At 33.3% G+C, this 24,047-nt stretch overlaps 4 protein-coding genes across 4 annotated transcripts; 2 read left to right on the top strand and 2 right to left on the bottom strand.

Moving 5' to 3' along the window:
• Positions 1-7,306: 7,306 nt before the first annotated feature.
• On the top strand, positions 7,307-9,938 carry LOC149587255 (uncharacterized). Its single transcript, XM_089863467.1, has 3 exons — positions 7,307-8,556; positions 9,333-9,635; positions 9,823-9,938. The coding sequence occupies exons 1-2, from the start codon at positions 8,310-8,312 to the stop codon at positions 9,524-9,526; spliced, it is 441 nt and encodes a 146-aa protein (XP_089719593.1). The 5' UTR covers positions 7,307-8,309; the 3' UTR covers positions 9,527-9,635; positions 9,823-9,938.
• Positions 9,939-9,954: 16 nt separating this feature from the next.
• On the top strand, positions 9,955-12,631 carry LOC149587254 (uncharacterized). The gene is made up of 7 exons (XM_089863549.1): positions 9,955-9,965; positions 10,527-10,797; positions 11,058-11,237; positions 11,416-11,466; positions 11,529-11,602; positions 11,769-12,000; positions 12,486-12,631. Exons 2-7 carry the CDS (start codon positions 10,578-10,580, stop codon positions 12,629-12,631), a joined length of 903 nt encoding a protein of 300 aa, XP_089719675.1. The 5' UTR covers positions 9,955-9,965; positions 10,527-10,577.
• Positions 12,632-18,521: 5,890 nt separating this feature from the next.
• On the bottom strand, positions 18,522-21,198 carry LOC149587253 (uncharacterized). Its single transcript, XM_089863548.1, has 7 exons — positions 21,188-21,198; positions 20,356-20,626; positions 19,916-20,095; positions 19,687-19,737; positions 19,551-19,624; positions 19,153-19,384; positions 18,522-18,667 (listed from the first exon to the last, which is right to left on the bottom strand). The coding sequence occupies exons 2-7, from the start codon at positions 20,573-20,575 to the stop codon at positions 18,522-18,524; spliced, it is 903 nt and encodes a 300-aa protein (XP_089719674.1). The 5' UTR covers positions 20,576-20,626; positions 21,188-21,198.
• A 16-nt stretch (positions 21,199-21,214) lies between these two features.
• LOC149587252 (uncharacterized) lies at positions 21,215-23,846 on the bottom strand. Its single transcript, XM_089863459.1, has 3 exons — positions 22,597-23,846; positions 21,518-21,820; positions 21,215-21,330 (listed from the first exon to the last, which is right to left on the bottom strand). The coding sequence occupies exons 1-2, from the start codon at positions 22,841-22,843 to the stop codon at positions 21,627-21,629; spliced, it is 441 nt and encodes a 146-aa protein (XP_089719585.1). The 5' UTR covers positions 22,844-23,846; the 3' UTR covers positions 21,215-21,330; positions 21,518-21,626.
• Positions 23,847-24,047: the final 201 nt, after the last annotated feature.

Raw genomic sequence — 24,047 nt, 5'->3', positions numbered from 1 at the left:
AATCATTTGGGTAGAATTATTAGTTCAAAATATTCCTAAATCCAATTACAGTCAAAGCTTCCTGACATTTAAAATGTAGTTTGGTCTAAAAGCTATAAGGAGCTAACAACTGGCTAGGGGGAACAGATAGTCTGATGTCACACAGCCCCTCTCTGGTTGGAATTTTTGCGAGTAGAATACTGTTTCCAACCGTTAGGGGGGATGAAACTCCAGTAAGAGATAGAAGGGTGTGACGTTTCAGGGTCAGAACTGTTAGCTCCCTATTGTCTCCGTCATGAGTTCCCATATCAGAAGGGGAAAAGAAGTATTATATTCTTCCCCATAATATTTATCAAATTATTATTAATTTATTAATTTCTTTATCAACTTGCGTTAATCATTTCCTTCCTAACATAACTAATTAAAAGATTATTAATTTCTTTATCAACTTGCGTTAATCATTTCCTTCCTAACATAACTAATTAAAAGATTATTAATTTCTTTATCAACTTGCGTAAATCATTTCCTTCCTAACATAACTAATTAAAAGATTATTAATTTCTTTATCAACTTGCGTTAATCATTTCCTTCCTAACAAAACTAATTAAAAGATTATTAATTTCTTTATGAACTTGCGTAAATCATTTCCTTCCTAACATAACTAATTAAAAGATTATTAATTTCTTTATCAACTTGCGTTAATCATTTCCTTCCTAACATAACTAATTAAAAGATTATTAATTTCTTTATCAACTTGCGTTAATCATTTCCTTCCTAACATCCCTTACGAAAACACCTTGATCAAATTTTAAGAATTTGATCAAAAATGTTTCCAAAAATAGAACGTTTGATAAAATAACAATTTGATAAGGTGGTTGGATCTGATTTTGACCATTTTTTGATAATATCTTTCCCTATCAAATAGAAGTTGATCATTGTTTGATTCTTTCCCTTCCTATCAAACGAAATTTGATCCGTATTTGATAATATCTGTTTCTATGAAACAAAATTTGACCCATATTTGATAATATCCGTTTCTATGAATCAAAATTTGATCCCTATTTGATAATATCACTCCTTATCAAATGGAATTTGATCATTATTTGATAATATCACTCCTTATCAATTGGAATTTGATCATTATTTGATAATATCACTCCTTATCAATTGGAATTTGATCATTATATGATAATATCACTCCTTATCAATTGGAATTTGATCATTATTTGATAATATCTCTCCCTATCAAATTGAATTTGATCATTATTTGATAATATCTCTCCCTATCAAATTGAATTTGATCCTCATTTGATAATATCTCTCCCTATCAAATTGAATTTGATCCTCATTTGATAATATCTCTCCCTATCAAATTGAATTTGATCCTCATTGGATAATATCTCTCCCTATCAAATTGAATTTGATCCTTATTTGATAATATCTCTCCCTATCAAATAGAATTTGATCCTCATTTGATAATATCTCTCCCTATCAAATAGACTTTGATACATATTTGATAATATCTCTTCTTATCAAATTGAATTTGATCCTCATATGATAATATCTCTCCCTATCAAATAGCATTTGATCCTCATTTGATAATATCTCTCCCTATCAAAAATAATTTGATCCTCATTTGATAATATCTCTCCCTATCAAATTGAATTTGATCCTCATTTGATAATATCTCTCCCTATCAAAAATAATTTGATCCTCATTTGATAATATCTCTCCCTATCAAATTGAATTTGATCCTCATTTGATAATATCTTTCCCTATTAAAGAGAAGTTGATCCTTACTTGATAATATCTCACCCTATCAAATTGATAATACCTCTTTCTATGATAAAACATTTGACCCATATTTGAAAATATCTCTCTCTATCAGACAATTTTTTAATATTTTTTATTTCGGAAATGGAGTTTTGATAATTTTTGACATGATCAATAATAACGTGATAATTTTTTACATGATCAATAATAACGTGATAGTTTTTACATCATCAATTATAACGTGATATTTTATTGGATTTTACTAATTGATTTTGCAGAATTAACAAGAATAGTATCAGGGATAGATAGACTTTTTTAAGACGGAATGGGTAACAGGGTTATTCGGGTGCGCGTCCTAGTCCACGACCCCCTTACCCGTGACGGAGGGGTATGAAAGAAGAGGCGGGTCTTATTTTTGTTATGCCGTTGTATGTATATCCGGGTCAAATAAACGTCGTCTGCCCCTTCGTCTGCCAAGTTGGAATGGGCACGGATTGTAATTTTTGAAATAACATTGTTTAAAAATGGAAGTTACACAAGACATAGGGCTTGCAACTGAAAAAAAAACGGGGAAGACCCAAGAAAATTAAAAGTGAGTTAGAATTGAGTAAAAGTCTTCATAGATATTACAGCACGAACAGGTTTTAACCAAACACTAAACTCACAAAACTCCTGACCATTCACTAAGCCTTGGTTAACTTCATCAAATTCGTTTACAAAATTATGAGGATAGTAGAAATGATTGGCTTAAGAAAGAATTAGCGAACACTTTTCACCTTTACAGATGTACTCCAAATCCAAAACACCGGCACCAAATTCACTAACTACCTTCTTAATTGCTATTAAAAACAATTCCCGAATAATTACCGGACCCTCGTATTTAGACGGCTCCATTTTGAACCCCTGTGAAGACGCTTATCTGTACAACCATAGCCCACTCGATCCGCGCTCTATAGCTATATAGCGCGAGCAGCTTGCGTCGTGACGCGCGTGATCGAGTGGGCTATGGTACAACGCAAGAGGGGTCGTAGTCATGGCGACAGAGGTAAACAGGAATTACGTATTTTTGGCCCTCCCCGTCAGCAACGTCACCAATACGTAGTTTTTGTGAGCCAATAAGATAATTTAATTTTTTGGTTACGTGTTGAAGGAAGGGACTATATACTCGTCTATGAGTCGGACTGAAGTAAAGGCCAAACATTGTTTATTCCGTCTTAAAAAAGTCTATCTATCCCTGATAGTATCAAATGCATTTCTATACACGAAAATTGGATTACTTTCTCATAGTCTCCAAATAATTGTCTTCTTCAAATCATAGTTAAAAACAATTTTATATAAAAAAACTTAAGACAACAACTCGGTTGAATATGATAAACCTCAATCACAGTTTTGGTTTCATTTGATCACCTCTTCCTTCATCATATAATTGATTATAATTTAATAAAAACGATATGCAATCTCTATCAAAATAATTCAGCACAATTATCTAATTGTCTATAATTGACGATAGACATGAAAATATTTTAGTAATTATCCGACTTCACGCAGCTCGTGCTAAAAACGTTCGACAGTTATATATTATTTTGAGTCATTATGAAATGGTATTAAATTTCATAAGAAAATTATATATTTAGTATATCATAATAAATCTTGTTGTTAATGACCCGGCTTATGCGGATGCCTCATAGATTGTATTCTACAAAATTTGGTAGTACACAAACGTAATCCAATACTTCAATAACTTGACTGACAATAGCACTGGCTGGAATAATACAAATTCCGTTACATTTTGATTCAACATTTAGCAAATGATTAACCCTAAAGTTGCATGGTTCTTGGTATCGGAAGGCCGTCATCCCCATCTTAAATTTTTGAATAATTGCATATGCTGAACCATTAAAACTAAACAAATATAGCACATAGCCTACACACTTTTCAGTATGTCTCAAGGTCGTATTATTCATAACGTTTGGCGAAATCAAATTGAATAGAACAGTATATGAATTCCTCTTCTGTGCTCGATTTAATTCTTTTGAATTGTATACTATATTTCGAATTTTTAATCTTGGATAAATGCGCACAGTTGTCGGAAATCCAATTTCAATCAGCTTTGCTTTTATATTGGTTTGACATGAATACTTTTTTGGCTTCCCTAGCAATTTAACCTCGCCAAAATTAGTTTCAAGGAACGCGTCAGAATTGCTACCAGCTAATCGGTTCAAAAATGAACTAGCAAGGGAGGGTTTCTTTATGTAATGTTTTTCAATTTCTAGAGCATGATTTATGTGAATATATTGAATGATTTGTTTATTTATTTCTTGAGTTCCGTGAAAGCATGTTTTAATTCTTTGATTATTGTCCTCAAAGATGAATGCGGACGTTGTCTATAGAGGTCCCCAGTTGCGTACAGTGTCGCATAAATGTAGCAATTGATGAACATTAAATGTACAAAAACTGTTCCCATATATTTTACAAATTCCTTCAAAAGAAACTCTGATAATTCTATATCGGCATGCGTAATTTTGCTCTGCAGGAGCAAATATATTGAATGACATAATAAAGCCAAGTGTTTCAAAAACCGACCAGGAATGATTCCTTTGAGAACTGGCAATGCATAAAACAGTAAAAAGTTTCTATACTCCGAAGCTTTCCGATGCTTCAAGGTTGTAATTGAACGAGGGGTTCTTGTTATAAATCTTGGCGGCTTTATGGAAAGTAGTTTTTCATCAACCAAATGCAATTTTGTTCCAAGATAGTATTCTCCCAAATGATTTTTACTATTAACTATAGCGTTTAAAAATTGTCTCGTAACTCCTAAAAGCACAGTGTGCATATAGTCCGGAACGAGCGCCTTTGATAAATCTACTTTAGGAATCATAGATAATACGGACAATCCCTTGATTCCTTTTACAACTGATCCAGTTGTTAAAGCTTCATTCCCGGCCTCTATTATAGATTCATGTGTTCTGTTCGGGATGCCGTCCATATATTTATACACCCTTGATGAGATGTCGTATTCACCAGGATGTTCACAAACAGCACATCCAAATTTCCCATTAAATTGGGTCATGTTTAGCAAAGGGGCCCTTGCTACAGCGTCTACGCAAAATATTTGTGTAAATACTTTGGACACCATCTCGGTTTTTGTTTCTCGGTGTACCCAGAAAATTCCATCTGATTGCAACTTTTTTAAGGTTTTCGTTAGGGGATACAAAAAGGAATTCATTTCAGGTTTACCGCTGCCATACCAAAGGCCAGCAACTAAAATGTACTTCCGTTGGTTATTGGAGCTTATTTCTGGAATACATAATTGGATTGGCCATAAGCTTTTGTTGCTACTTTTGAAGATGGGCACGCCATCAACATTACACATTAGCGAAAAGTTATTTACATTTTTTAGTTCATTTATCTCTGAATATTGTTTACCATCGAAAATATTGTGGATTGAACGTTCCACTTTATTTCGCTCTCTAGTTAGACTTTCTCTACTTTCAAAGCTATGCCTTAAATGGTCAAACAAGCGACCTCTTTCCAGATGCACTTTTAGTGAGTTCACGATATCGATTTCGTAAAACATTTCAACGTCTTTTGATATTTTAGCTATATTTTTGCAACAGCTTGGACACTCAAATCTAGTTTCTAATTCTAGTTCTAATCCCAAATAAAATGTGCAGGATGAGCAAAATAAATGTCTTTTTACAGGGGCTGGAAACGACTGTATATACTTGTAAAATGTAAACTTTGAAGTAAAAAAATCCGTTTCCGGAGGTAAATGCAAAAAAATAAGAGCTATGATATCGTCCAAACAAGACTTGGAAAGTTTGTGCTTCAAAGATAGGGATAATATGGAAATAGCGCTCTCAAATTTTGTTATTTTACTGTTTTGGTATAACAATTCTTCTCTGCTATCTTCATCTTTATGGTAATTAAATTCTTCATCCTCTATTTGATTTAGTGGCTCTGGTACAAAGTAAGCGCCTGAACAATAAATGACATACATAAAAAATTCAGAATGTGTTTGTTGGTTCTTAATACTGTATGCATTATGCCACGCTTTACATTTAAAATCAGTGGAAAAAGGCAAGCGATCAAACCGTAAGTAAAGTGATGAATAATGTTAGTTTTTGTAATGCTAAAAGTAATATTTTGAAGGGATTCATATTAAACCTATAATTTTATTCTTCGTATTTTATTAAACTACACCATCGAATAAAAAAAGGCAAAAATATTAAGGAATGACCTACAATGCCAGGTTATCACAGTTTCTACATCCAAGAAACATTTATTTATAAAACTACCGAAATTTAGAAAATGTATACCTTTATTTTCAAATAATGTGGGTGCATCAATGGTGGCTTCGGCGTTTATAGTTTGTTCTGAATTTGGTGTACACTCTGTCAAAATACGCTTTTATATAGTACTGTACAAGCAGGTGTCAAATAATTCTTAAACCTTTCGCTCGTATTAGGTAGATGGCTTATTGTTACTTTTATGTGTATGAAGGGTGTTATGCAAAAAGATGTGTCACAAATTCAGGGGCGCATTCTACGGGTCAAAACAAGACTAAGTCACCAAAGAAATATGGTCCAAAACTGAACACCCGCGGAGATACGGGCCATCAAAATATCACGTAAAATGCGATGAATTTTCCCTTCAAGTGAAGCGACGAATATGGCTTGACCATATTGTTTTCAATTAATTGGTCATAATTGAAAAAGATTCGATATTTAAGAAACGATCGATTCTGGGGGGTAATATTACGAGTCATACAGTATTACAATCACGTTAGAATTAGCATTGGTCGTTTGTCGCCGTATGCGTCATTTCTTGCATACGTGGCCGATAGTGAATCTGTCTTAGAAGAATGTCCCACGACACAGATATCCACGAATGTTCGATGGCAAACGTAACTCCACAGGGTTCGATAACAGACATGCGAGATTGGGTAATAATACCACGGTCTGGTTAAAACACCGGTTTTAAAACGTTCATGCCGTTGTCACGACATCCTTCCAATAGGCGCTCTTGCTTACACGTAAAGCGCTTTACTCGTTGGCTTGACAAAGAAGTTTAATGAATGAAAAACCAAGCCACTCAGCAACTACAGCGATCTGAAAACGCCGTTGTAACTTTAGGCCAAATTAAAACACTTTACCAAATTAAATGTTTAATTTTTTGGTCTAAAATGCTTTTAGCTCTGCCTCCAGAATCGATCGTTTCTTAAATATCGAATCTTTTTCAATTATGACCAATTAATTAAAAACAATATGGTGAAGCCATATTCGTCGCTTCACTTGAAGGGGAAATTCATCGCATTTTACGTGATACTTTGATGGCCCGTATCTCCGCGGGTGTTCAGTTTTGGACCATAGTTCTTTGGTGACTTAGTCTTGTTTTGACCCGTAGAATGCGCCCCTGAATTTGTGACACATCTTTTTGTAACACCCTATATTAAAGAATAATTTAGTTCTACCAATTAATGGTGCCAGGAAGGAGTTAAGTAACTAAGTCTCAAAACTCAAAAATAAAACAAGAAGTTGGACCCCATGCAATTTACATGAAGGTGAGAAGGCCTGAGGTAATCACCTTGTATATTCTCTCTGGCCGCACAATCAATTTTCCACCGATTCTTGGTGCTTTTCGGTATCTATATATGTACGTCGGAAATGTCATTTTAAATCGTCATTAAACTAGCGACTGATCTGCACGTACAATAATCACTCTCATGCACACAGAATCTTTTAGTATAACAAGATTAGAATAAACTTACTCTTGCTCCCTCATTATAAAGATATTTTCTATATTTTCTATTTGACATATTGAACAAATATCTTCTAATGATACCAAAATTATTACTTTTTGAAAGTCTTTATCAAAATCAATTTCAATGCTTCATACAATAGTTCAAACACTGCGGTTTTGAGATTTACACTGAAAGTTTTCCGTAAATAGAATTCGCCTACTCACAGAAAGAACTTTTATTCCTTTAAGCTTTGCAAGAATTTGAAAAAACAATTCCTTATCTTGGGTACATAATCATGGACAGTATACTAAGAAAATGGGAAAGGAAAGTCATTTGTTCGAATAAAAGAGCAAATAGCATGTATTTTTCAAAATCTTTAAACACCCTCTAGTTTAAAACTGGAATTCACCATATGTCAAATTAAATAAATCAAAATTTTTATAATTTAATGCGAGTGCTTTGATATAAATTTGCTTAAGTTTTCGTCCTCTTTCAAATAAACAGTCTACTTGTAAAAACGAAAAGACCGCCTACCTGACAATCAAAAATAGCGTCACGACAAGTCCATACAACACGAGTAAAGAAATTCCAGGTTGGGCCCAATACATCTCATTCACAGCGATGGACGTTTTCTTGACTTGGCTACTAGGCCTATGTACTTGTATTTGCATTCCTGACTCATCTCTGTCCGAGAGCTAGAACAGAGTACGCCGTCGCCTTTACGTGTTCAAAATTGTCGATCTCGGCGTCGCGGTGGTTTCCGCCATTGTTTCTTAAAGTTGAGCTAGAAGGGAACTGATTTTTGGCCGTCGACATGGAAGAAAATACCTCAACGGAGTGTAATCAAGATTCAGATTTTAGTGGGACCCAGAATGAACTCGAAAACCAAAATGATGAAATTGAATACGCCTTGTTGGAGTTTCCTGAAGAAAATTTCGTGGATATTTACAAAGTTGCGATTATCCGTGATTGGGATCCAAACAAACCACCTGACGATGGATCAGAAGTCTTTGTAAACTGGAAAAAATCTATAGTCTCCGCAAAAGTGATCAAGCTTGCTTGTAAGTAAAACATGTGATATTCAGACGGAATGTCATACATTTCAAATTTTGGCCGTATTAAACCGTTAGTGAGTCAGTTTCCAATTTAACATTGTGACAGTTGTAGCTTTGTAAATGCATGGTATGATCACCTTTACAAGTGTGAGTCACTGGTGAAAACTGTGACGTTCGGGGCGTTCCAATTGCATGGTATATGATTTTCATTACTAGAGAATAGACTAGTGGCGGTAGAGAGGGGTGTAAACTTCGTATCCCTCCCTCTGGGCGCGCTTTTGTAAGAGGGGATGACACTGAGATAAGAGATAGGGTATGACGTTTGCATACTTAGAACTGCCATTACTCTATATAAGCCACCCCCAAAAAACCATCCGTTGGATGAGAACTCTATCGTCGTTAGCTTTTAGTTAATATTATGTTTCCACTACTCAAACGTCTAGAGCTTTTTCAAAAACAGGTCTATATCCCAAGTATCAAGCTGCGACCACCAAACACCGCATGCAAAGTGCAGGGAGGGTAAGTTGTGCGACCTTGTCCTTATATCGCTTTGCTCCTCAAATACGAGTTGCATTTGTTTACGTGAGGCGGCTTATAGTTGTAGTAGTGGAATAGTTAGTATAAGTCGCTGTGGCATAGTGTCTTAGTTGTTACCACCCCTCTATGCAATGTAACGGACCCAGATGTAAATAAGCTACAAGCTTAACGTGGAATTCTCTTCCTAGTAAATCTTAGATTATTCAACTAGGTTAATGTACTTTGAGAGAAAATATTTAATTTAGGTACCAAATTAGAGTTGGTTCCTCTTCGTGAAAATATGCTAGATGAAACAATTAAAAGAGAAGTGCAAGAGAAAGATTCAGAAGCAGGTGATGAAGAATATACATCGGCTTCAAGATCGCAAATGAAGCGGAATGTAAAGTCAAATACGAGAAAACGAACGAAAATAGTTAATCATTGTCAGAATAAGGTATGACACAGTTTTAAAAACTACACTGTCATAAAACTACACTCTTAAATCATAATCGTTTATGCTATCGTAAGTTTAGAACCGCAAGTCTTAAAAAATCCTTAGAATATTGAAGGTAGTCCAACTGATAGCTCTCTATAGCAAGACAGTGATATGTTAGACTACCTTCAATATTCTAAGGATTTTTTAAGACTTGCGGTTCAAAACTTACGATAGCATAAACGATTATGATTTAAGAGTGCAGTTTTATGCTATCGTAAGTTTTGAACCGCAAGTCTTAAAAAATCCTTAGAATATTGAAGGTAGTCTAACATATCACTGTCTTGTTATAGAGAGCTATCAGTTGGCTGAGTAGTACGTCTCACCCTCCTTAGTCTAATTAACATGGTTCATAGCCATCATATTGGTGAATTTCAGCTGTCCTTCTGCATTGAAAGTTCTACAAGTATGGCTGTGTATATTATCTCACTAGTCTTAGTTCTCCTCTCCAAACCGAAAGCTCTCTGTATGTTCAGGGTGTTTCAGAAAGGTCCGTAAGAAATTATTGGGGCTGCTTAATTGACTCGAACTTTTTTTGTATATAGTATTTTGCCTTAATGGCCGACACTGTTTGCAAGTTATGATAGGAGTGTTATACGAATGACCCCTAAAATTTAAGTAAGAAAGTGGAAGAAAATGCTTATTTTAAATAAGGGGACATCTGTAACACACGCTAATCAAAATTTCTAAACAGTGGCCCTTTTTCGACTTGGAAGAGCCCAACAATTAATTTAGTACAGAACTTTTCAGAAACAGTCTATATATCAGAGCCCGGCCATCTTTGGCATAATATTGTAAAATCCAGAACGGATTCATGCATGAATCCGTTCTTGGTAAAATTAAGATTTAAAAATCGTCCCGTCTTTACCGGAAGCTTGGTATTTAATCATAAGAGACACCAACCAGGAAATCAGGATACATTTTTGCTAGTAGGCAATTTATGGTGATAAAATTATTATTGAACCAGAAAAAAACCAAACTGGAGGAAAAAAACATCAAAGACCAAGGGAAGCGGAAAATGCAGGAATTGATTCGCAGCAATATTGCGTCAACCAAAATAGAGGATACTAAGACCAAACAGTTAGTAGACATCTCTTGCAACAGTTGTGAAACTAGTATTTCAACGCTAAACAGCTTACAAGATAAATGTAATGCTATTGAGAAAAAGATTGACAAAGTTGGAGATTTTTTAAGAGAAATGTTTGCTTTTATGCAAGAAAAATATCCTAAAGATAAAGGTAGTGGCTTGTGTGCCAAAATAATGCGACGCCAATTAATTATTCGATGCCCCTGAATAAAGTTAAAATTTGATCACTAATATTACATAGAATTAGTTAAGTCATTTCCTATTTATTGAAACTATTAATCAAGGTTAAAATTAGACCCATGGTGGTTATTATAAATATTTGGTTTATCTATAGTTCTTAACTTGGCGATGCATTATTTGGTCTACATATAATATACCTATTAAAATTACAATATCATATAATTAATGTAGGTTTAGCAACCACCAAAACTCCAAAATTAAAAACTATGTCTGATAGTGAAATCCAGCTTGGAAAAAACTATTTTACCAACGAGGACCAAATGTTTCTAGAAAAAGAAAACAAATTAGAGCCAAGAAAACAAATACTTTCAGAAACTCCAAAGGCTGCGTCATCGAGCATGGAAAATTTTGGTTTGTTTCAACTATTTTCTAGAGTATATAAGCAATTTGCATGTTAAGCCGGATCAGGTATTTTTGCAATAAGAGAAATATGAAATTATAAGTTTTTAGGAAGATCCAGTAGGCCATTCTCAACCCACGGCGGAAAGGGATGGTTTTTTAAATTCATTTTACGAAACACTTTTTATAGATTCACTTTTAGATGCTACAAAGTTCACTTTAGAAACCAGTGTCTTGCCTGGTATGTTGTAAATGTTGTCAATGTTGTCAATAATGTTAAATTTATAGTTTTTTTTAAATAAGATCCAAAATCACCATTGAATACGAGTGTAAGCAATGTGCATGAACATTTGAAGTACTCCGCATCGGACTCTGATGTAAGCTATTTCCTAAGCGTTGTCATTTTAAAAACTTCTCATAAAGTAAAAATGTTACGAAACCATTAGTATCCGCATTTGATATGACTATTTTCTAATTAATTTGGATAGTAGTATAGTCCGTTGAGTCACGACGAAGAAAAGTTGTTATATTATGCTTTTTTAGGTGGTGGAACTTGTAAATGGAAGCAAAGTTTTCTTGTCAAGATTCATTTTAAGACGGGCTGAAAACTCTAGCAAAACTGCTTCAACCATGGCTCGATTGTTGCTTGTAGAAACGTTTAAAATAGAATTTCTACGAACATGTTCATTGTATGGGCGCACGGCAAACGGTCCACATGGAAAACCTGCAGATTCACGGCAAGGGTTGTATAGACCAGCTGTTGACGCCATAATTGGTAATTGAATTGAATAATGGTCTTTAAACGACTGACAAAGATCCAAAATTCAAATACAAAATATTTTTCAATAGGGGAATCCAGAAAGTTTTTCAATGTCTTGCAATGGGCATCTTGTTTAAAATGTTCCCGCGCATGCGCACATTGTACAAAATTGACGTTAGACCATGGCCAACTTTGCGGTTGGCCTGGTTGGCTATGGTCTGACGTCAATTTTGTACAATGTGTGCATGCGCGGGAATCTTTTAAACAAGATGCCCAAGACATAGCAAAACGTTCTGGATTCCTATATTAAATGTTTTGGTGTCAGCTAAATCTCTACTAGTGCTATATTGCTTTAATCGAAAGGCACATATAACAATAATCAGGTCCCTTAACTTTCGCTTACATTTCCTTTCTCTTGAACCTGGGTCACTTGAAAATTTACTTTAAAAGTATAGCATGATAATTTGTTACTTAACACTATTTAACATGCTTGATATCAGATTTCGTTTTGGATATCGCTTCTAAAAGAAACTGGAAAAAATGTAAAAAAGATATTGTGCGAACACTAGGAAACAAACTTAGTGAATTAAGAAGAGAAGAGATAAATGAAAAAAATTTAATATCCATAATGTTTCCGATTTTTTGACAATTGGATTGAATAAAATTTTCTTGAAGCTTGAAATCAGTTTCATTCAGTATGAACAGGATTTGTTCTAAAAAATATATGCCTTGATTAATTGAAAATTTATAGGTTTTTCCCCTTACTAAAAATTATTTCTTAGCACAAAAACACGTTGCTACTTTATTAATTAAAAATAACAGTTTGAACAAACTAGTATTTGAAATTGATCAAAGTATTGATGAAGTTATAAATGAAATTAGACTAAAACACGGACTAAACCTATATTAAAATTGCATAAAATCGTGGTTTCTTTTTCTGATTTTGAAATTTAGTCAAAACTTTTATACTACCAGGATCGGAATTGAATTAAAACACCGATTATTCTGCGTTTAAATTTTGATGGAAAAAATAATAAATCGTGATTGAATTTTGAGCAGAAAGTCGATAGAAGCTGGGTATAAAATTTGATTTGAAGTAATATTTATATTTTATGAATGATAAAAGGGAATAAGATTTGATCAAGTATATTATAGAACAGGGATTAAATTCTGATCTGATGTATGATAGTAGAACCAGTATTAAAATTTTATCAAGTCTAGGATAGAATCGAGATTACCATTTGATCAAGTGTAGAATAGAAGCGATATTAAAATTTGATCAAATGTATGATAGAGCCGCGATAAACGCTTGATCAAATGTATGATAGAATCACGATAAACATTTGATCAAATGTATGATAGAACCACGATAAACATTTGATCAAATGTAGGATAGAACCGTTATAAACATTTGATCAAATGTATGATAGAACCGTTATAAACATTTGATCAAATGTATGATAGAATCACGATAAACATTTGATCAAATGTATGATAGAACCGTTATAAACATTTGATCAAATGTATGATAGAATCACGATAAACATTTGATCAAATGTATGATAGAATCACGATAAGCATTTGATCAAATGTATGATAGAATCACGATAAACATTTGATCAAATGTATGATAGAATCACGATAAACATTTGATCAAATGTATGATAGAATCACGATAAACATTTGATCAAATGTAGGATACAATCGAGATAACATTTGATTAAATGTATGATAGAACCACGATAAACATTTGATCAAATGTATGATAGAATCACGATAAACATTTGATCAAATGTATGATAGAATCACGATAAACATTTGATCAAATGTATGATAGAATCACGATAAACATTTGATCAAATGTATGATAGAACCGTTATAAACATTTGATCAAATGTATGATAGTATCGTTATAAACATTTGATCAAATGTATGATAGAATCACGATAAACATTTGATCAAATGTATGATAGAATCACGATAAACTTTTGATCAAATGTATGATAGAATCACGATAAACATTTGATCAAATGTATGATAGAATCACGATAAACATTTGATCAAATGTATGATAGAATCACGATAAACATTTGATCAAATGTAGGATAGAATCGAGATAACATTTGATCAAATGTATGATAGAATCACGATAAACATTTGATCAAATGTAGGATACAATCGAGATAACATTTGATCAAATGTATGATAGAACCACGATAAACATTTGATCAAATGTATGATAGAATTACGATAAACATTTGATCAAATGTATGATAGAATCACGATAAACATTTGATCAAATGTATGATAGAATCACGATAAACATTTGATCAAATGTATGATAGAACCGTTATAAACATTTGATCAAATGTATGATAGTATCGTTATAAACATTTGATCAAATGTATGATAGAATCACGATAAACATTTGATCAAATGTATGATAGAATCACGATAAACATTTGATCAAATGTATGATAGAATCACGATAAACATTTGATCAAATGTATGATAGAATCACGATAAACATTTGATCAAATGTATGATAGAACCACGATAAACATTTGATCAAATGTAGGATAGAATCGAGATAACATTTGATCAAATGTATGATAGAACCACGATAAACATTTGATCAAATGTATGATAGAACCACGATAAACATTTGATCAAATGTATGATAGAACCACGATAAACATTTTATCAAATGTATGATAGAACCACGATAAACATTTGATCAAATGTATGATAGAACCACGATAAACATTTGATCAAATGTATGATAGAACCACGATAAACATTTGATCAAATGTAGGATAGAATCGAGATAACATTTGATCAAATGTATGATCGAACCACGATAAACCTTTGATCAAATGTAGGATAGAATCGAGATAACATTTGATCAAATTTATGATAGAACCACGATAAACATTTGATGAAATGTATGACAGAACCACGATAAACATTTGATGAAATGTATGACAGAACCACGATAAACATTTGATCAAATGTATGACGGAACCACGATAAACATTTGATTAATTTCACAACAAAACCGCGATAAACATTTGATCAAATGTATGATAGAACCACGATAAACATTTGATTAATTTCACAACAAAACCGCGATAAACATTTGATCAAATGTATGATACAATCGCGATAAACATTTGATCAAATGTGTGATAGAACTGGGATCAAAATTTGATGAAAATAATGAAAAATTGCTTTGAAAACATTTTGATTAGATTTATTGAAATCCAAACTAAATCAAGGTTTGATCGGCCCAATTTTGGATCAACTTCGTTTGATCAATATTTGATCATACATTTTCGTAAGGGTCGACTCGACTCGGAGAGTTTTATTTTGGTTTCCCCACTGGTTTTGACTTGGACGAACCAGCTTGACTGGAGGCTAAAATCCTATATCTAGCACCAATGCTAGGCAGTAAAAAGTATCCAGTACACTTCGCATTAGCCTACTCAACGGGTGGCATCGAGTGGACAAAGTAGCGAGATGGTTTTTCAATGTTCTTACAAGATATGGCTAAAAACTGAGATACGCGATAGATGTCGATGCAATCTTAGGCCCAAGTAGACTAAAGCATATTGGTATCTTAAGATGCTGAGCATGTCACACCCTCTTTCGTCTCCAGTCAAGCTGATTCCTCCAAGGTTCTGATAAGCATTAACAGCTATGAAAGTTTTAAGCATTTATTCAAGCGTTATTAAGAGTACCATTGACAACTTGATGGGCCTGTAAACACTCCCTTACGAAAATGTATGATCAAATATTGATCAAACGAAGTTGATCCAAAATTGGGCCGATCAAACCTTGATTTAGTTTGGATTTCAATAAATCTAATCAAAATGTTTTCAAAGCAATTTTTCATTATTTTCATCAAATTTTGATCCCAGTTCTATCACACATTTGATCAAATGTTTATCGCGATTGTATCATACATTTGATCAAATGTTTATCGCGGTTTTGTTGTGAAATTAATCAAATGTTTATCGTGGTTCTATCATACATTTGATCAAATGTTTATCGCGGTTTTGTTGTGAAATTAATCAAATGTTTATCGCGGTTTTGTTGTGAAATTAATCAAATGTTTATCGCGGTTTTGTTGTGAAATTAATCAAATGTTTATCGTGGTTCCGTCATACATTTGATCAAATGTTTATCGTGGTTCTGTCATACATTTCATCAAATGTTTATCGTGGTTCTGTCATACATTTCATCAAATGTTTATCGTGGTTCTATCATAAATTTGATCAAATGTTATCTCGATTCTATCCTACATTTGATCAAATGTTTATCGTGGTTCGATCATACATTTGATCAAATGTTATCTCGATTCTATCCTACATTTGATCAAATGTTTATCGTGGTTCTATCATACATTTGATCAAATGTTTATCGTGGTTCTATCATACATTTGATCAAATGTTTATCGTGGTTCTATCATACATTTGATAAAATGTTTATCGTGGTTCTATCATACATTTGATCAAATGTTTATCGTGGTTCTATCATACATTTGATCAAATGTTTATCGTGGTTCTATCATACATTTGATCAAATGTTATCTCGATTCTATCCTACATTTGATCAAATGTTTATCGTGGTTCTATCATACATTTGATCAAATGTTTATCGTGATTCTATCATACATTTGATCAAATGTTTATCGTGATTCTATCATACATTTGATCAAATGTTTATCGTGATTCTATCATACATTTGATCAAATGTTTATCGTGATTCTATCATACATTTGATCAAATGTTTATAACGATACTATCATACATTTGATCAAATGTTTATAACGGTTCTATCATACATTTGATCAAATGTTTATCGTGATTCTATCATACATTTGATCAAATGTTTATCGTGATTCTATCATACATTTGATCAAATGTTTATCGTAATTCTATCATACATTTGATCAAATGTTTATCGTGGTTCTATCATACATTTGATCAAATGTTATCTCGATTGTATCCTACATTTGATCAAATGTTTATCGTGATTCTATCATACATTTGATCAAATGTTATCTCGATTCTATCCTACATTTGATCAAATGTTTATCGTGATTCTATCATACATTTGATCAAATGTTTATCGTGATTCTATCATACATTTGATCAAATGTTTATCGTGATTCTATCATACATTTGATCAAAAGTTTATCGTGATTCTATCATACATTTGATCAAATGTTTATCGTGATTCTATCATACATTTGATCAAATGTTTATAACGATACTATCATACATTTGATCAAATGTTTATAACGGTTCTATCATACATTTGATCAAATGTTTATCGTGATTCTATCATACATTTGATCAAATGTTTATCGTGATTCTATCATACATTTGATCAAATGTTTATCGTGATTCTATCATACATTTGATCAAATGTTTATCGTGGTTCTATCATACATTTAATCAAATGTTATCTCGATTGTATCCTACATTTGATCAAATGTTTATCGTGATTCTATCATACATTTGATCAAATGTTTATCGTGATTCTATCATACATTTGATCAAATGTTTATCGTGATTCTATCATACATTTGATCAAATGCTTATCGTGATTCTATCATACATTTGATCAAATGTTTATCGTGATTCTATCATACATTTGATCAAATGTTTATAACGGTTCTATCATACATTTGATCAAATGTTTATCGTGATTCTATCATACATTTGATCAAATGTTTATAACGGTTCTATCATACATTTGATCAAATGTTTATAACGGTTCTATCCTACATTTGATCAAATGTTTATCGTGGTTCTATCATACATTTGATCAAATGTTTATCGTGATTCTATCATACATTTGATCAAGCGTTTATCGCGGCTCTATCATACATTTGATCAAATTTTAATATCGCTTCTATTCTACACTTGATCAAATTGTAATCTCGATTCTATCCTAGACTTGATAAAATTTTAATACTGGTTCTACTATCATACATCAGATCAGAATTTAATCCCTGTTCTATAATATACTTGATCAAATCTTATTCCCTTTTATCATTCATAAAATATAAATATTACTTCAAATCAAATTTTATACCCAGCTTCTATCGACTTTCTGCTCAAAATTCAATCACGATTTATTATTTTTTCCATCAAAATTTAAACGCAGAATAATCGGTGTTTTAATTCAATTCCGATCCTGGTAGTATAAAAGTTTTGACTAAATTTCAAAATCAGAAAAAGAAACCACGATTTTATGCAATTTTAATATAGGTTTAGTCCGTGTTTTAGTCTAATTTCATTTATAACTTCATCAATACTTTGATCAATTTCAAATACTAGTTTGTTCAAACTGTTATTTTTAATTAATAAAGTAGCAACGTGTTTTTGTGCTAAGAAATAATTTTTAGTAAGGGGAAAAACCTATAAATTTTCAATTAATCAAGGCATATATATTTTAGAACAAATCCTGTTCATACTGAATGAAACTGATTTCAAGCTTCAAGAAAATTTTATTCAATCCAATTGTCAAAAAATCGGAAACATTATGGATATTAAATTTTTGGCATTTATCTCTTCTCTTCTTAATTCACTAAGTTTGTTTCCTAGTGTTCGCACAATATCTTTTTTACATTTTTTCCAGTTTCTTTTAGAAGCGATATCCAAAACGAAATCTGATATCAAGCATGTTAAATAGTGTTAAGTAACAAATTATCATGCTATACTTTTAAAGTAAATTTTCAAGTGACCCAGGTTCAAGAGAAAGGAAATGTAAGCGAAAGTTAAGGGACCTGATTATTGTTATATGTGCCTTTCGATTAAAGCAATATAGCACTAGTAGAGATTTAGCTGACACCAAAACATTTAATATAGGAATCCAGAACGTTTTGCTATGTCTTGGGCATCTTGTTTAAAAGATTCCCGCGCATGCACACATTGTACAAAATTGACGTCAGACCATAGCCAACCAGGCCAACCGCAAAGTTGGCCATGGTCTAACGTCAATTTTGTACAATGTGCGCATGCGCGGGAACATTTTAAACAAGATGCCCATTGCAAGACATTGAAAAACTTTCTGGATTCCCCTATTGAAAAATATTTTGTATTTGAATTTTGGATCTTTGTCAGTCGTTTAAAGACCATTATTCAATTCAATTACCAATTATGGCGTCAACAGCTGGTCTATACAACCCTTGCCGTGAATCTGCAGGTTTTCCATGTGGACCGTTTGCCGTGCGCCCATACAATGAACATGTTCGTAGAAATTCTATTTTAAACGTTTCTACAAGCAACAATCGAGCCATGGTTGAAGCAGTTTTGCTAGAGTTTTCAGCCCGTCTTAAAATGAATCTTGACAAGAAAACTTTGCTTCCATTTACAAGTTCCACCACCTAAAAAAGCATAATATAACAACTTTTCTTCGTCGTGACTCAACGGACTATACTACTATCCAAATTAATTAGAAAATAGTCATATCAAATGCGGATACTAATGGTTTCGTAACATTTTTACTTTATGAGAAGTTTTTAAAATGACAACGCTTAGGAAATAGCTTACATCAGAGTCCGATGCGGAGTACTTCAAATGTTCATGCACATTGCTTACACTCGTATTCAATGGTGATTTTGGATCTTATTTAAAAAAAACTATAAATTTAACATTATTGACAACATTGACAACATTTACAACATACCAGGCAAGACACTGGTTTCTAAAGTGAACTTTGTAGCATCTAAAAGTGAATCTATAAAAAGTGTTTCGTAAAATGAATTTAAAAAACCATCCCTTTCCGCCGTGGGTTGAGAATGGCCTACTGGATCTTCCTAAAAACTTATAATTTCATATTTCTCTTATTGCAAAAATACCTGATCCGGCTTAACATGCAAATTGCTTATATACTATAGAAAATAGTTGAAACAAACCAAAATTTTCCATGCTCGATGACGCAGCCTTTGGAGTTTCTGAAAGTATTTGTTTTCTTGGCTCTAATTTGTTTTCTTTTTCTAGAAACATTTGGTCCTCGTTGGTAAAATAGTTTTTTCCAAGCTGGATTTCACTATCAGACATAGTTTTTAATTTTGGAGTTTTGGTGGTTGCTAAACCTACATTAATTATATGATATTGTAATTTTAATAGGTATATTATATGTAGACCAAATAATGCATCGCCAAGTTAAGAACTATAGATAAACCAAATATTTATAATAACCACCATGGGTCTAATTTTAACCTTGATTAATAGTTTCAATAAATAGGAAATGACTTAACTAATTCTATGTAATATTAGTGATCAAATTTTAACTTTATTCAGGGGCATCGAATAATTAATTGGCGTCGCATTATTTTGGCACACAAGCCACTACCTTTATCTTTAGGATATTTTTCTTGCATAAAAGCAAACATTTCTCTTAAAAAATCTCCAACTTTGTCAATCTTTTTCTCAATAGCATTACATTTATCTTGTAAGCTGTTTAGCGTTGAAATACTAGTTTCACAACTGTTGCAAGAGATGTCTACTAACTGTTTGGTCTTAGTATCCTCTATTTTGGTTGACGCAATATTGCTGCGAATCAATTCCTGCATTTTCCGCTTCCCTTGGTCTTTGATGTTTTTTTCCTCCAGTTTGGTTTTTTTCTGGTTCAATAATAATTTTATCACCATAAATTGCCTACTAGCAAAAATGTATCCTGATTTCCTGGTTGGTGTCTCTTATGATTAAATACCAAGCTTCCGGTAAAGACGGGACGATTTTTAAATCTTAATTTTACCAAGAACGGATTCATGCATGAATCCGTTCTGGATTTTACAATATTATGCCAAAGATGGCCGGGCTCTGATATATAGACTGTTTCTGAAAAGTTCTGTACTAAATTAATTGTTGGGCTCTTCCAAGTCGAAAAAGGGCCACTGTTTAGAAATTTTGATTAGCGTGTGTTACAGATGTCCCCTTATTTAAAATAAGCATTTTCTTCCACTTTCTTACTTAAATTTTAGGGGTCATTCGTATAACACTCCTATCATAACTTGCAAACAGTGTCGGCCATTAAGGCAAAATACTATATACAAAAAAAGTTCGAGTCAATTAAGCAGCCCCAATAATTTCTTACGGACCTTTCTGAAACACCCTGAACATACAGAGAGCTTTCGGTTTGGAGAGGAGAACTAAGACTAGTGAGATAATATACACAGCCATACTTGTAGAACTTTCAATGCAGAAGGACAGCTGAAATTCACCAATATGATGGCTATGAACCATGTTAATTAGACTAAGGAGGGTGAGACGTACTACTCAGCCAACTGATAGCTCTCTATAACAAGACAGTGATATGTTAGACTACCTTCAATATTCTAAGGATTTTTTAAGACTTGCGGTTCAAAACTTACGATAGCATAAAACTGCACTCTTAAATCATAATCGTTTATGCTATCGTAAGTTTTGAACCGCAAGTCTTAAAAAATCCTTAGAATATTGAAGGTAGTCTAACATATCACTGTCTTGCTATAGAGAGCTATCAGTTGGACTACCTTCAATATTCTAAGGATTTTTTAAGACTTGCGGTTCTAAACTTACGATAGCATAAACGATTATGATTTAAGAGTGTAGTTTTATGACAGTGTAGTTTTTAAAACTGTGTCATACCTTATTCTGACAATGATTAACTATTTTCGTTCGTTTTCTCGTATTTGACTTTACATTCCGCTTCATTTGCGATCTTGAAGCCGATGTATATTCTTCATCACCTGCTTCTGAATCTTTCTCTTGCACTTCTCTTTTAATTGTTTCATCTAGCATATTTTCACGAAGAGGAACCAACTCTAATTTGGTACCTAAATTAAATATTTTCTCTCAAAGTACATTAACCTAGTTGAATAATCTAAGATTTACTAGGAAGAGAATTCCACGTTAAGCTTGTAGCTTATTTACATCTGGGTCCGTTACATTGCATAGAGGGGTGGTAACAACTAAGACACTATGCCACAGCGACTTATACTAACTATTCCACTACTACAACTATAAGCCGCCTCACGTAAACAAATGCAACTCGTATTTGAGGAGCAAAGCGATATAAGGACAAGGTCGCACAACTTACCCTCCCTGCACTTTGCATGCGGTGTTTGGTGGTCGCAGCTTGATACTTGGGATATAGACCTGTTTTTGAAAAAGCTCTAGACGTTTGAGTAGTGGAAACATAATATTAACTAAAAGCTAACGACGATAGAGTTCTCATCCAACGGATGGTTTTTTGGGGGTGGCTTATATAGAGTAATGGCAGTTCTAAGTATGCAAACGTCATACCCTATCTCTTATCTCAGTGTCATCCCCTCTTACAAAAGCGCGCCCAGAGGGAGGGATACGAAGTTTACACCCCTCTCTACCGCCACTAGTCTATTCTCTAGTAATGAAAATCATATACCATGCAATTGGAACGCCCCGAACGTCACAGTTTTCACCAGTGACTCACACTTGTAAAGGTGATCATACCATGCATTTACAAAGCTACAACTGTCACAATGTTAAATTGGAAACTGACTCACTAACGGTTTAATACGGCCAAAATTTGAAATGTATGACATTCCGTCTGAATATCACATGTTTTACTTACAAGCAAGCTTGATCACTTTTGCGGAGACTATAGATTTTTTCCAGTTTACAAAGACTTCTGATCCATCGTCAGGTGGTTTGTTTGGATCCCAATCACGGATAATCGCAACTTTGTAAATATCCACGAAATTTTCTTCAGGAAACTCCAACAAGGCGTATTCAATTTCATCATTTTGGTTTTCGAGTTCATTCTGGGTCCCACTAAAATCTGAATCTTGATTACACTCCGTTGAGGTATTTTCTTCCATGTCGACGGCCAAAAATCAGTTCCCTTCTAGCTCAACTTTAAGAAACAATGGCGGAAACCACCGCGACGCCGAGATCGACAATTTTGAACACGTAAAGGCGACGGCGTACTCTGTTCTAGCTCTCGGACAGAGATGAGTCAGGAATGCAAATACAAGTACATAGGCCTAGTAGCCAAGTCAAGAAAACGTCCATCGCTGTGAATGAGATGTATTGGGCCCAACCTGGAATTTCTTTACTCGTGTTGTATGGACTTGTCGTGACGCTATTTTTGATTGTCAGGTAGGCGGTCTTTTCGTTTTTACAAGTAGACTGTTTATTTGAAAGAGGACGAAAACTTAAGCAAATTTATATCAAAGCACTCGCATTAAATTATAAAAATTTTGATTTATTTAATTTGACATATGGTGAATTCCAGTTTTAAACTAGAGGGTGTTTAAAGATTTTGAAAAATACATGCTATTTGCTCTTTTATTCGAACAAATGACTTTCCTTTCCCATTTTCTTAGTATACTGTCCATGATTATGTACCCAAGATAAGGAATTGTTTTTTCAAATTCTTGCAAAGCTTAAAGGAATAAAAGTTCTTTCTGTGAGTAGGCGAATTCTATTTACGGAAAACTTTCAGTGTAAATCTCAAAACCGCAGTGTTTGAACTATTGTATGAAGCATTGAAATTGATTTTGATAAAGACTTTCAAAAAGTAATAATTTTGGTATCATTAGAAGATATTTGTTCAATATGTCAAATAGAAAATATAGAAAATATCTTTATAATGAGGGAGCAAGAGTAAGTTTATTCTAATCTTGTTATACTAAAAGATTCTGTGTGCATGAGAGTGATTATTGTACGTGCAGATCAGTCGCTAGTTTAATGACGATTTAAAATGACATTTCCGACGTACATATATAGATACCGAAAAGCACCAAGAATCGGTGGAAAATTGATTGTGCGGCCAGAGAGAATATACAAGGTGATTACCTCAGGCCTTCTCACCTTCATGTAAATTGCATGGGGTCCAACTTCTTGTTTTATTTTTGAGTTTTGAGACTTAGTTACTTAACTCCTTCCTGGCACCATTAATTGGTAGAACTAAATTATTCTTTAATATAGGGTGTTACAAAAAGATGTGTCACAAATTCAGGGGCGCATTCTACGGGTCAAAACAAGACTAAGTCACCAAAGAACTATGGTCCAAAACTGAAC

The sequence above is a fragment of the Phalangium opilio genome, unplaced genomic scaffold (assembly GCF_054372755.1).
Source record: "Phalangium opilio isolate 3A_F unplaced genomic scaffold, DU_Popi_V2 ptg001170l_1, whole genome shotgun sequence".
NCBI classification, from domain to species: domain Eukaryota; kingdom Metazoa; phylum Arthropoda; class Arachnida; order Opiliones; family Phalangiidae; genus Phalangium; species Phalangium opilio.
Note: the sequence above shows the minus strand (reverse complement) of the source record. Positions and strands in the feature narration are given on the sequence as shown.